We start from the raw sequence: 15222 nt of genomic DNA, 5'->3' as shown, positions 1-15222 counted from the left end.
GGAATATGCCAATGGCAGCATTTCCTTCTGGATAGCTTGTGTTTCAAATAAATGGCTTCATGCTGTTAAACTCTTCATGTAAGAGGTCAGTTGAAGATCATTGGTAATTGTAGCTTTGGGTTTATTGACATCAAATCATTGGTGAATGGTTATTGTTCAACCATACGTCTTGATGTTAGCATGTTCGAAAGGCAGCCAAATTGCCAACCGCCTCAATTCACCCTTTGGAATTTGCAGAAATTTGCATGACATCTGAAGCTTTGACGAACTTCTACAGATGTATGGTAGAGATGCTCTTGACTGGTTACATCACGGCCTGGAATGGAAACACCAATACCCTTAAATGGAAAATCATACAAAAAGTAGTGGATGTGGCCTGGTCCATCACGGGGAAGTCCCTCCCCATCATTGAGAACATCTGCACGAAGCTCTGTCACAGGAAAGGAGCCCCCCAACCAAGGGCATGCTCTTGTCTCACTGCTGCCATCAGGAAGAAGGTGCAGGAGCCTTAGGACTCTCACCACCAGGTTCAGGAACACTTATTACCACTCAACCATTAAGCTCTTGAGCCAAAGGAGATAACTTCACTCAACTTCACTTGCCCCTTCACAGAAATGTTCCTACAACCAGTGGACTCACATTCAAGAACTCTTCATCTCTTGTTCTTTATATCTATTACTTATTTACATATTATTATTGTTTCTTTCTTTTTGTATTTGCACAGATTGTTATTTTTTGCCACTGGTTGAATACCCAAGTTGGTGCAGTCTTTCAATGATTTGATTATGGTCATTATTCTATTGAGTATAATTTCAGGTTTGTATATGGTGACATACCTCAATCATAATCAGGTTTAATATCACAAGCATATGTCGTGAAATTTGTTAACTTTGTGGCAGCAATACAATGCAATACATGATAAATGTATAGAAAAATACTAAATTGTGGTAAGTATATATATGTAAATTAAATAGTTAAAATAATTAGTGCAAAAACAGAAATTTTTAAAATACAGTGAGGTAATGTTCATGGGTTCAATGTCCATTTATAAATTGGATGACATGGGGGAAGAAACAGTTCCTGAATTACAGAGTGTATACCTTCTGGCTTCTGTACCTCCCTCCTAATGGTAATAATGAGAAGAAGGCATGTACTTTGATAATAAATTTACTTTGAACATTGAACCCAGGGCTTGACAGAAAGGTGAGAAACCTGGTTTCAGTGAACTTCTAACTGGTATTGGTGTGTTATTGTCACATGTACTGGATACAATGGGAAAAACTTGGTTTTGCAAGATGCAAAAGATTGTACAGATCCTTTCAAAACATAAGTACTTTGAGATTGTCCAAGGGAAAACCAATAACCTGCAGAATATAATGTTACGGTTACAGAGGAAGTTTGGTGCAGGTAGACAATAAAGAGAAAGGGTCATGATAGGGCAGGTTGTGAGTTCAAAAGTTCACCTTCACCATGCAAGAGGTCTTCTCAAATTCTTGCGATCGTGGGGTAGATAGGAAGATACTTCATCGGTCGCAAAGGAAATTACAATCTCACAGTAGCATTACAAGTGCAAAGATATAAATATTAGAAGAGAAGTAGAAAGAATAAAAAAAACAAGTTAACTCAAGTAGTCTGACGGTGGGGGGGGGTCATCACTTCCCCGGCTATAGGTTTATTCATTATAGAGCCTATTGGCTGAGGGTAAGAATGATCTCATATAGTGCTCTTTGGAGCAGTGCAGTTGTGTTAGTCTATTACTAAAAGTGCTTCTCTGTTCAGCCAAGGTGACATGCAGAGGGTGAGAAACATTGTCCAGAATTGCCAGGATTTTCTGTAGGGTCCTTTGTTCTACCATAGCCTCCAGTGTGTCCAGTTTGACTCCTATAACAAAGCCAGCCTTTCTAATCAGTTTATTGACCCTGTTGGCATCACATGTGTTGATGTGCACACCACTGTGTAGAAGACTGTACTGGCAACAACAGACTGGTAGATCATGTGAAGGTTCAAAGGACCTCAGTCTCCTCTGGAAGTAGAGGCGACTCTGGCCCTTCTTGTGCACAGCCTCTGTGTTGGTGCTCCACTCAAGTCTGTCATCCAGGTGCACCCTCCGGTATGTGTAAGTCCTCATCACATCTATGTCCCCACCATCCATAGTAACAGGGAGCAAACAGTGCAAGCTTAGTCTTCCTAAAGCCCATCACCATTTCCTTTGTCCTATTGATGTTGAACTGCAGATGATTCAGCTTACACCATTTGACGAAATCCTCCATGAGGGCCTTAGGTTCATCTTCCCATCCTCCCTTTATGCACCCAACTATTGCTGAGTCATCAGAGAATTTCTGCAGATGACATGACACAGTGTTGTATCTAAAGTCTGAGGTATACAGGGTAAGCAGGAAGGGAGATGATACAGTCCTCTGTGGGGCCCCAGTGCTACTTGTAGCCATGTCTGACACACAGCCCTGAAGCCGTACAAACTGTGCTTTGCCAGTCAGGTAGTCCATTATCCAGAATACAATGGAAGTGCCAGCCTGCACTGAGCAGAGCTTTTCCCTCTGCAGTGAGGATTGTGTGTTTTTGAAGCCACTTGAGAAATCAAGAAACATGATCCTTACTGAGGCAGTTCTTGAGCCTGTTGATGTATATTTTTAAGCTTTTGTATCCCTTACTTGATAGGAGGGTGGGTTTGGGAGGTGAAGCGAGAATGTCCAATTGGGAGGGGTCTTTGAGAATGTTGACTGCTATTCCATGGCAACAAGAAGTGTAGACAGAGCACACAGAGAGGCCACTGGTTTTTGTGATGGACTGAGCGGCATCCACAACTCTCTCCACAAGCATCATAGTGTCCCAAATAAGCCAAAGGAATCCCAGCAATTTTCTTGATTTGTTATTGTTCTCTAAGATTTGTCCCCAATAAATGGCTGCCCTGATTAACTGGAATCCACTATACAGTTTTTTTTAAATGAGGACTCCTCGTAGGAAGGGTCATAGAATCCTAAGAGAAGTTTGTTAGTCTTGATGAAGTGCCTTGGCCTGTAATATTGACTGTTTATTCCCCTTCATAGATGCTGCCTGATTTGCTGAGTTCTTCCAGTAATTGTATGTGTTGTGATTGACCACTCTTATTTACACTTTCATGCCATTCTTTGGAATATGTTTACATGTGCACCACGCATCTTCTGTTTACTCAGGTGATGAACCTAGTCCCTATTTACTCTGTGAACTTCTATACTAGAATTTAGAACTCTCACTGTCACATTGTAAATACTTTTGTTAGGAGATCTGGAAGAATTTCAGCTTTCTAATACAATATTTTAATAGCCCATGTATTAAATAAGGACAGGGATTTTCTACAAAGTGCTGCAGAGCAATTCTGTGAATGTTTCAAGCATGGTTTTTTCAACTTCTGTACTGTTCGCCTACTTTGAACACTTTACTTTCCAGAAGCCTCAAATTTTAGACAACTTTTTATCCTACTTTCTTGGTTAAGGGAGGTTAAGACAGGCCACCTTTATTTGTCACATGTGCATCAAAACATACAGTGAAATGCGCTATTTGTGTCAATGACAAACGGACTGTAGGGTAGTGTTGGGGCAGTCTGCACCAACGCAGCATGCCCACAATTTACTAACCCTAACCTGTAAGTGTCAGTACTCTCAGAAGCAGAAGCTGAAATACAACACTGTCAAAGAACATACAAAATAACCCTTTTAGTTTAATCCACCTTTCAGTATGATCATTTACAAACTCCTCTTGCAAAACAAAACGTGACAAAAATGACCAAGTAAAAGTATCTCATGCTATTTTGTGTCTGCATGATGTTTTGCAGTCATTGGTAAATCCTCGAAGAGTTGGGATGGGTTCTATCTCAACAGATCACTTAATTTCTCAAGTTTAAGCCAGAAAAAGCTGCAAATAGGAGGGTGAGGAGAAGGACAGAGTCACTTGTAGCAGCTTCTATATCTCTGCTCTTTGCCTTCTGTGGATATCACTGGCCTCAGATTATTACATTCTTTATGAATAATAGGGTATGTGGACTTGTCTGGTTTAAAACTTAACTACATAAAGCAGAACTCTCATTTCTGATTTCAAATGGTGCTTCATAAATTGACCCTTGCAAATAGAACATAGACATCTAGAGCACATTATAAATCCCTCAGCCGACAATGTTGTACTGGCCATGTAACCTACTCTAGAAACTGCCTAGAGTATCCCTACCACATAACCCTCTATTTTTATAAGCATCTCTTAAAAAGACCCTGTTGTATCCCTATTGTATCGTGCGTTCCATGCTCCCACCACTCCGTGTGAAAATCTTACCCCTGACATCCCCTCGATACCTACTTCCAAGCACCTTAAAAATATGCCTCCTCATGTTAGCCATTTCAGCCCTGGGAAAAAGCCTCTGGTATCCACATGATCAATGCCTCTCATCATGTTGTACATCTTTATCAGGTCACCTCTCATCCTCCTCAAGTATGATTGTTTTATACCAACTAGGAAACAAGAGTCCAGCAATGTGTACCTCATTGGACTAATACCTTTTTAAATATCTGATCCAAAGGACACTTGTCCAAAATTATTTAAACTTGCATAAATGGCATTTGAAGTGATCTATCTACTGTCCTTATTATTTGGAAGATTAGACAGAATCGAGGGCTGGTAACCTTTAAGTCCACGTTTTCCCAGGTTTCTGCCTAAAATCGACTTTTTAAAAAACTGGAGCCAACAAGCAGTCAGCATTGCTGGTTTGATAAATCCACTAATTAATGGGGTGGAGGAGAAGGAGGAGGAAGGAGGCGTGTTATTGATTGACAGGAAAGGGGAACCGCTCCTTGAGATCCGTGTAACGTTCTGAAGACTGAGGAATTGGCAGACGAGGAGTTAATGAGTAAGAAGCATCGGGAAAAGGGTGCAGAGGCTTTGAAGCGGTTTGGGTGAATTGGGATTGGGAATTTCTCTGCGTGGAGACGCTGGTTAATTTCCCACTTCCCAATGCGCTGATTCGCTGGCCACCTTGGGTGGTCAGTGTCAACTCCAGTTGGCTTGGTTTGACACAAAATCTAGATCCGAAGAGTTTTGATACGCACAGCAGAACATCAACGTGGGGACACCGAGGGAATCTGGGGCAGAACTGGCTTGGAGTGACAGGAGTTAAATCCTGGCGATTAGCTCCATTTCTTTGAACAGGGATGAGTACTGATGCCTCTTCCTTTCTCCCTCAGAGCCCGGGAGTGGGGTCACCCGCCCGAAGACAGAGCAAAGAAAGTCACATCACGGTAAGTACCCCGAGTAGGGACCGCCACTTTAAAGGCGCCAGCGGTACATTGAGCCTCCGCTTTAACAGCACGCTTCTCAAAGGAGGAAATCCACCCGGGCTTGTAAGTAAAATAACCTCAGCAGTTTGTTGTTGCTATGGCAATGGAGCTGGAACGAGTTTGATGTGCGGAGGCTCAAAATTATTAACAAATGCTGGGAAGAATAGCTTCCATTTCCAGTGTTATCAAGAGGCCAATAATTTATGTTGGAACTCAAAGTCTCTAAACAGCCTAATAATTACGATGTATGTTTTGAAGAAATATGTGCATTGAAAGAGTGCAGTCGGTGTACTGCAGCCTGTGATCTGTGGCCGCTGTGTTTGTTCTATTTCTAGCGCGTTAACCATATGTTTTCCAAGCTGTCTTTGAATTTTTGTTTCTGCAAATTTGCGCCAGGTTTGTGCCCATATGAGTGCATGTTAAGTAGAGGGTCGCTTGCAGATTGTGACAAGGTTGTGGCAAAAAAAGTACAGCGAGTATGCAGCGCTCATTTACAAATTTGTTATTTTTCGATCTTTATTCAACTCTGAGGACGGCTCCTGTTGGGTAAACCTTTGCAAAATCTTAAGTTGGGGGGAGTGGGTTCAAGCGCCACAGTTCAAAGCACTGTCCTGCAGATAGCCACATTCAAAAGCTTTTTAATCTACAGAGTTCCCAACTTCCAAGAAAATACTGTACTGGAAAATTCTAACTCCTTTTCAATTCCTTTTCTTTTTATATATTATCCATCACAACTTTGTGCTGAAACCTTTAGTGCAGATTAAGTTACCCACAGAATGGTCACTAATAAGTATTGGAAATACACAGACAAGTCATGCACAGAAAGATTCAGCAAATAATAATTGGTTTCAGTGATAGTGGACAACAAGGCATCAAACCCTTTGTTCAGAACAAACAAGGTGATCCTTTGTGTCCACCTGAGAGGGCAGAAAGACCCTACTCTTCAACTCTTCCTTAAGTGATGTAATTTGTGTTCTGCAGAATACATTTTCAATTGAAACAAAATCTTAAGTGGGTGATTTTCTGGAAGTTCCAGTTTTCCTGCCAGGTGCTCCACAGGACTTGTGTAGATGCATAGAGTATTGCACGACTCATGCCTTGGTATCACTTCTGTCATTTTCACATGGATGTCTTCTGAAAGATGCATTCTACTCCCACAGAAACAAACATTAGATGTGTAGGAGACCACCTTCATCGTACAGAGAGCTGATATACAGGTCATCAGTCTGGGGCCCAGTGCTTGGAATCTGCTTCACACGGACCCTCTAACTCTCCTACCTGCACCTTCTAATGGCGCTGTTGCACTGGATCTTTGGATCTATACAACAGATACAGCGGGCTGTTTTGCAAGGCAATCCATTTTTTACGGATTGCATATTTATATGTGGTGGAATTTTATAACTATGTATATCTCTGTTTTTCTCAACATGCACAATTTTTAGACAGGAAGATTTTTTATGTCAAGTTCAGGATTTATTTTTCACAACTCTTCACAACTTCAGCCCAATGGAATCCAAAAAGGGATAACTTAAAAAGTCAAAAATGAGAACAAATAACATTGAGTTAACTTGATTAGATGGTCACAAAATGCTAGATGAGCTCACCAGGTCAGGCAGAATCTGTGGAAAAAAGTAAACAGTTGATGTTTTGGGCTGAGACCCTTCATCATGACTAATTTCTTCAGCATTTTGTGTGTGTTGCTTTGGATTTTCAGCATCTGCAGATCATCTCATGATTGTTGATTAGATACTTCTCTTTGAACAAATATCTTAAATATTCCAATGCACAGTTCAGAGAAAGGTGACTGCAAGATTGTAGAAAAAGGCAACCATGAATTACCTAGATGAAGGCTCACTGCAGTGCTGCAGTACTGAGTAAATTCTTTTCCACAAGAACATCCCATTAGTCACACTTGATCCACATTAAAGTCTTGGTGAAAGTACAAGTGTTAATTTTCCATTTAATGGCATAGATAGTTTACTTTAGGCTTTACTCACAAGTTAATTCTTCCAAAGAAATTCATGGTCATTATTCACTGAAGTTTATGTTGCATGAACCCAGCCATAAGTGTGTGTTGAGAGGAGGAACTTGCAGTGTTATTGTCCTAGTTATATGTTAGATCTTGCTGTTCATCAATTGTTGAAAACAATTGAACAGCAAAATCCTGCATCACTCACAGGTTTAATTGTCAACTAAAAATGTCTTTCTTTATAGAATGTTTTTCCATACCCTATTCAGAGACTTGAAAGAATTATCTTGGCTGAGATCTTGGGGAATGGTGATGCTTTCCTAATGAGATGTGAAACAGAAGTCAAGACAGCCTCTTGTAGATGGCTGGGAGAGATCCCATTCCACTGTTTATAGAAGAACAGTAGATCATTGCTGCTTAATGGATTTTGCTGTGCTTAAACTTCTGTCATATATTTTACTATACAAAAGTAACTGCACTTCAAAATGATCCCATTAGAAGCACATTCAGAGATGCTGTGACCCTTGAAGTTGCCTTAATGAACACATTGGAATTGCCAAAATGTAACTTCTCGGTGTTAGTTTGAATGGAGAAGCATGGCTGTGAAGATTTTCCCTGTTTGCTAATGTGTTGGGTTTTGTGTCCAATAATTTAATTTAGAGATGACACGTGTCCATATTCTCTCGTCTTGTACAGCAGACAAGACTCTGGCAAGATGCCAGTTGCCCATTAAAGCATCTGAAAGAGCCCAAGCATTCACCCAAAATAACCATTATGTTGTAATTATGGAGTAGTCAATTTTTTTTACCACATACATGATTAATAATATACGACTAACAGTGAGTTAAACAATTCTTCTCCTGCCATAACTCTCATGAGTACTGCTTAGGCTGAACTGTGAAGTAAATGTTACGATTGCTCCATTAAGATTTCTACCTCTGCTACAATATTAGAATGGGTACAGTGGCAGAGTTAATATATTCTCCCTCCTCCATCTCAATCCTCCTGCCGCATTTGATGCGGTTTAGTACACAAGTTCACCTACAACACATCTTCAACAATTGTCTGCCTTGTTCCCCCAACCCAGTCATCTTTGTCCATTAGCAACAATTGCATCCCCAGCTATCTTTGCATGCTGTTGTCTCTGGTGCCTCCAAGAATCCCTTTGTATTCCTTTCCTATGCTCTGACTATAAAATCTACATATAAATCAGTGTCAGTTTCCAGGGGGACACAGGCATCATAGCTCCACTGTCTCTGGTAACTGTTCAGGGCCTGAAGCTGAAATGGCCTTTGCAGCACTCAATGTCTGCCATCACCCAGATTCCCTACTTCTACCTCTATTATACTGCCTGCAGCACATGTAATGTTTCCGGTTAAATGAAAAGTTAACTCTCCTCTCACAGAATAATCTGCGGAATACTTGTAGCAGTTTGTTTTAAAATTGGATTTCCGGCATCTGCAGTACTCTCTCTTTAACTCTGAATAGAAAATTTCAGATGAGGAAGTGGAGTAGTGTTTAGAACTGAGCCATGATATCATTGCTTTCACACTTCAAATGTAGATAGATAAACCCTAACATTCCATGACAATACCCGTGTTCGAACAGCAAAGTTCTAGACACTGGTATTACTTTGACTCTACACACAATTATTCATATTTCAACCTTAACGGAGAATTTAATGCATCTTTGTGTGATCCAGAATAATTTGTTCTATCACGGAAACCAACACACCATTGTTTTGGATATTTCCTTAGTTTATCTGATAGGTTCCTGCTTTCACACTAATAACTTTGTCTGTGAAATTAGAATTTAGAACTGAGCAGATGATTCAGCTTTTTTTGAATCTGTTTGGTATTCTATTGTGTAACAAAAGAAAAAGATCTGAATCTGGCTTGGATTTTACAAGTATGTTTCATCTAGCTGAACCTTACTGAATTATTTTAAATAGTACCTGAAAGCAAAAGGAAGGATAATGTAGTAGATGCAATACATTTGGATTTTCAAGACTTTTAGTAAGATAACGTACAGCATAAATATTGAAAAGTAGTATTGAATCAAGAGAATATTGAATGGCAAGTTTTCTGTAACACACAGAGCACAAGGTGAAAGGGTTAGAGGTCATTTCTCAGATTTATCAAAAGCTGGGAAATTCTGTCCTACAAGAATTTGTGGCATTTCCATGTTCTTCCTGTGACTACATGGGTTTTCTCTGTGTGATCCAGTTTCCTCCTATGTTATAAAGATGTGTAAGTTAGTAGGTTAATTTGCCAGTGCAGATTCTGGTAAAGGTGGTGTTGGATTAGAGCATAGAATTATTCATTTTCTTGTTAAATTCTCCTACTGCATGATCAACATATACATGCAATTGTTCCGTAAATTTTTCAGTAATTACAGTACAGTTGCTTCTGAATTTTTCCAGAAATTTAGTTTTCAGTAGCAGCTGTCACGGTACCTGCACTCAATGTCAGTGAGACCAGGGAATTGATTGTGGACTTCAAGAAGAGAAAATTGGGGGAAAACAAACCAGTTATCATCATTGGATCAGCAGTGGAAAGGGAGAGCAGTTTATAATTCGTGTGTGTCAACATCTTTGAAAATCAATCTTGGACCCAACATGTCGATGCGGTTACAGGGAAGACTCAACAGGACCTACGTTTCATTAGAAGTTTGAGGAGACTCGGTATGAGACCAAAATAATTTTTACAGATAAACTGTGGATAGCATTTTAACTGGTTGCATCACCATTTGGTATGGAGGAGGTGACTGCACAGGATCAGAAAATGCTGCAGAAAGTGGTGATCTCAGTCAGCCTCATCATGAGCACCAGCCTGCGCAGCATCAAGGATATCTTCAAAAGGTGATGTCTCAGGAAAGCGGTATCCATTATTATGGACCCCCATCACCCAGGACATGTCCTCTTCCATAGCTACCATACAGGAGCAGGTACAGGAACTTGAAGACACACCTAACATTTCAGGAGCAGCTTCTTCTCCTACGCCATCAGATTTCTGAGTGGACAAGAATCCATGTATGCTACCTTAATTCTTATTCTTTAATTTTTGCTCTCTTTTTCTACTACCCATTTAATTTAATGTTCAGCTATATTTCTTACTGTAATTTATAGTTTTTATTATGTATTGCAATGGACTGATGCTGGAAAACAACACACTTTACAACATATGCTGTAATATTAAATATGATTCTGATTGTGATTCTGAGACTAATTCTGACATTAACCTGGCTATTTTATCAATGGCATTTTTATTATCTCTAGTTTCAGTACGAGATGACAATGACTGCTTTTCCCTTTGTCTTTTCTTTGATCTTTCAGCTTGCCTTTCTTTGTTCTTGTAGCATTTAATAAAATTGCTAGCGACAAGTTTTATGCCTGATTTTTGACTTCCGAAGAACTTTTGGATTGCTAAAATATCAGGATCCAACAGCTGGTGATGAATCTGGGGGAGGTGGGGGGGGGGGGGGGAGGAGGTAGTGGGTTAGAACAAAGGGAGAATAAAAATGGTATTTATCTAGATCAGGGGGTTCCCAACCTGGGGTCCATGGACACCTTACTTAATAGTATTGGTCCATGGCATGAAAAAGGTAGGCAACCCCTGGTCTAGATGAAAGCTGATGGTCAGCTTTGCACTAAAGAGCCTATTTCCGTGTTGTGTAACTCTATAACGCTACGATTGATGATAGGGTGATTGTTGTGCATTGTTTGTGCTTGGGAATTAGAAGTATATTTTCAGATTTTGCAGATGTTAAGATGATGTGTAATTCATGTAGAGGGGAATGCTACAAATAGGAAAATATTAATAAATGAGGATAATGGCTACAGAATTGGCTAATGATCTGCAATATGAACTACTGCAAAGTGTTGCATTTGGTAGGAAGAATAATGTAATATTCTTGTAAGTTATTTCAATAGGGTAAAATCTCAGAGGGAGCTGGGCAATTAGAGGCACAAAACAATGATACAGATTAATGAACTCATTAAAAAGAATGGAAAGCATTCTGGATAGCTTTTGGAGTAAGATGATTGGCAGATGAAGAAGTAAACCTAAATCTTTATAGAAATTATGCAAGGCCACACTTGGAATTCTGTAAGTAATTGTATCCTCAAAGGCTGCAGAACTAAGCTAAATTCTCTCATCAAAATTGAATAGGCTAGACTTCTTTCTAAAAGGGCGGTGAGCTGGGTTCTCTAAGATTGAGGGAAATGACAAGATGGAACTGGAATAGATAATTTTACCAAGGGTTATATATACAAGGTAAATCTGAGAATGACCCCATGTGGAGAAGTGGAAGGGATCATCATCAATTCATTAAAGAGCAAGCTCAATAAACAGACAAGAAAGGAGTAGAAAGAAATACTGAAGGGGTGAAATGTAAAGGAATAAGAGAGTACTATAGAGTGCAAACACACTGACATGAACTGTAAGGACTGCTTGCCTTTTTGCTTTACAACTAAATTGGTGACATTTGTTTCTGAGTAAATCAGTACCAGCCCAGATGGTAGAGTTACAAACTAAACCATCAGGAGTGGATGCACTTTCAGAAGTCTCACAGGCAGTACTTGTATGTAATAATTACATGTGTCACAGTAGCCCTAAATCATCGGGCAAAGCTCAAGTAGTCTGTCAACGCTCTTTGAATGCTGAGATGCTGGCTGTGCTGTGATTTATTCCCACCTTATTCAGTGTAGTGCAAACAGTAAAATTATTTTCTCACCACCTTAATGAAAAGTGACATTCAATGGAATGAAGGTTTTTGAAAGAATGTTTTTTCTCAGGGGGCAGGCTCCTGCGGTTAGACAAATTATTTGACGGCAGTGAGATAGATTTTTATATAATATAAAATGCCCTGTTCCAATTGCGCACACAGCTCTCACATACATGTTACTTTTATTTATTGCTTCAAAGGCACTGGCTCCATTCCCATTGTTGTAGAAACAGGCCACATTATATAGTGGATTGGTTGAGCACTTCCTATGTTCAAATGCAAAAGGTGGCTTTTGATGACCTTCACTCTGTTAGAAGACAATGGGGGAAGGTCCATCCTGGTTGTGAGTGAAAATGTATGGGTCTGAGTGGCTTGGTGTACCACCCACTAAAACATGCTTTCCCACTCCCCTGGGCAGATACTCCGGATTTCTGTTGTCATTGGACTGAGAGAGAAACCTGCCATTGTGCAATGCTTCCACTAAGTAGCACAAGGGCTCCCGTTGCTGGTTACCTTTGATGTTAGCTGTAATGACAACAGCTACCTGGCAGTGTTTACGTGAATCAGTGGGGACCTCTACAAATGGGAATTGTCGAAGTAGAGCACAATGTGCGATGGCTCAGCAGATGGAGCTTAATACAGTAATAGTAACATTAGTCATTTGTGCTTTAGATGTCGTGCTCCATTTCAGTAGAAGGAAACTCTAGGTTGCCATGATAACAGATATTCTAGGTGGCACAGCCAGTGCTATGTGTTAATGATAACTTCAGAATTCACATTTGATGTTGACCGAGCTGTGATGTTTTGTCAGCTAAAACAGGAATTTCAGCCTCATTATCTTTGCACTTGACTCGTGTAACACAAGAGTCCAGCAGTCTGAATTGTTTTTGTGGTTCGAGCATTGAAGGCCATTTATCATCACCCCTGTTCTGTTTGACTGCAGCACCAAATTGTTTCATACCCAGATGCAGCGGAACCTGGCAGGACCCCGAGTCCTTGCCCGTGTCTTGTTGAATAGATTTTCTCTCCCTGGCTGCTCTGTATCACATTGACATGCTGTCCCTGTGACCATTTCTAATAATGCTGGGAGAACTTAGCCAATCAGGTAGCATGTGGAAGGAGAAATGGGATAGCATGTTGGGTCAGGGAACTTTCCTCAGAGCTGCGGGAAGGGTGGAGGAGTTTCAGTTTTCAAAGCAGAGGAGTGAGTTGTAAGGCAAGGGACTAATATGGAGCCAAGACTACATGAAAATGGGTTGAGACAGATCTGACGATAGGCATGTAAGTAGTTTGTTAGTGAGGTATTTTTAAAAAAAAGGTAAGAAAGGGGCATAAACATTAAAATGAGAAATGATGAGAGAGTTCATTCCAGAAGATTGCAAGGGCTTAGATGTTTGTTTTCATGTATATTAGACCTCACTGTAATTTGCAGACAAGTTAGAATGGGACTGGACTTCAGATTTAAAATTTTTATTTTCTTCTAGTCTCTCTCATCTCTCCGTAACAACACTGATGAACTCAATCTCAAAGCTGCCATAACAAATTGTTCCCCTTTATTCTTCACAACATTCATTGCTGCAACAAGCGTCTTTTTTGATGAGTTCAGTTTTCCCCACTATTCTGAGGGCACAGGTCTCAACAGTGTTTTATGAGTAATCTCATTACATAGCCAATGAATTTGCTTTATTAAATGGAAATGCAAAGTATTTCTGACAGAGTGCTGGCAGCATTGGTTAGGAAACGCAAAGGGACTTGTGAGTCCTTGTGCAGAACACCCCGAAGGTTAACTTTGAAGGTTGAGACCATGGTGAGGAAGGCAAATGCCATGTTAGCGTTCATTTCAAGAGGTCTAGAATACAAGAGCAGGGCTGTGATGCTGAGGCTTTATAAGGCACTGCTGAGGTCTCACCTTGAGTATTGTTAAAAATTTTGGGCCTTTCATCTTAGAAAAGATGTGCTGGCATTGGAGAGAGGGTCCAGAGGAGGTTCACAAGGATGATTTCAGAATGAAAAGGTTATCGTATTAGGAATGTTTGATGGCTCTTGGTCTGTACTCGCTGGAATTTAGAAAAATGGCGGGGGGGGGGGGGATCTCATTGAAACCTTTCGAATGTTGAAAGGCCTAGACAGAGTAGATGTGAAAAGGATGTTTCCCGTGGTGGGGGAGTCTAGAGCAAGAGGGCACAGCCTCAGGATAGAGGGGTGTCCATTTAAAACAGAGATGCGGAGAAATTTCTTTAGCCAGAGGGTGGTGAATTTGTTTTTTTTTTAACCACAGGCAGCTGTGGAGGCCAGGTCGTTGGGTGTATTTAAAGCAGAGCTTGATAGGTTTTTGATTGGACGTGGCATCAAAGGTTAGGGGGCAAAGGCTGAGAGTGGGCTGGTGGGGGGGGGGAAGGGATCAGCCATGATTGAATGGTGGAGCAGACTTGATGGGCCAAATGGCCTAATTCTGCTCCTATATCTTATGGTCTGATGGAAATTCTCCTACCATTCAACCCTTTACTGGAGAGCTAACCACACTTTTTATGTATTCATTAGTTTGTATTAAACAAGTGATGGCAACAGGACCATGAAGCATACTAATATTGCGAATATTATAGTTTTGGGTAGGTTGAGAACTGCTTTTTGTTCCACTCTGTCCTGGTACCCTTTAGCTCCCTACACTTACGGTGCACAGTTGTCAAAATATGTTTTTTCACATAGTTTTGAATGTACAATTTTGCATGTAGTAATGTAGTTTGTTGCAAAGTTATCTCTGAATAATTTCTGCCTGACACTGATAAGATGGGGGAAGGTGTCTTTTCTGAGTTGCAGCATTGACTGAGGGAGGAAATGCCCAGAGTTAATGAGCCTGCTGCCCTGACTCATGCACAACAAGAGGTTCAGTCTGACTTACATGTCATTTCTTTTGATATCAACAGTTACGCAAAGACCAAAGAAATTTGCAGACTAACATGCTGAACGCTCTCAAAATTCATCGTCAACTGCTTCTGATAATTGCATATTCATTCTAGTTTTTTTCAAGTTTCTGTTTTTGGCATCAATTAGTTACTGATCTTCAGGGTATTTTGCCAGGTGTCTAAACTGCCCTCATCAATGCTAATTTGCATCTTCAACAAGGAGTACTGAATGCAGTTTATTTCTAGGCTTTTTGGAATGTGGGACTTGAGAGCTATTTTAAAGGTTGGCACTTCATTAATGAATTCT

General features: G+C 40.3%; 1 protein-coding gene across 4 annotated transcripts in view; it reads left to right on the top strand.

Annotated features, from left to right (window-relative positions):
• gas7b (growth arrest-specific 7b) overlaps positions 1 to 15222 on the top strand; it is a 491997-nt gene that overhangs the window by 324727 nt on the left and 152048 nt on the right. For all 4 annotated transcript variants that reach the window (XM_073025845.1, XM_073025847.1, XM_073025848.1 and 1 more), the window contains one exon: positions 5226 to 5279. In XM_073025845.1, coding sequence (XP_072881946.1) covers positions 5226 to 5279 — 54 coding nt within the window. The remainder of the gene's footprint in view (positions 1 to 5225; positions 5280 to 15222) is intronic.

The sequence above is a fragment of the Hemitrygon akajei genome, chromosome 22, assembly GCF_048418815.1.
Source record: "Hemitrygon akajei chromosome 22, sHemAka1.3, whole genome shotgun sequence".
NCBI classification, from domain to species: Eukaryota; Metazoa; Chordata; class Chondrichthyes; order Myliobatiformes; family Dasyatidae; genus Hemitrygon; species Hemitrygon akajei.
Note: the sequence above shows the minus strand (reverse complement) of the source record. Positions and strands in the feature narration are given on the sequence as shown.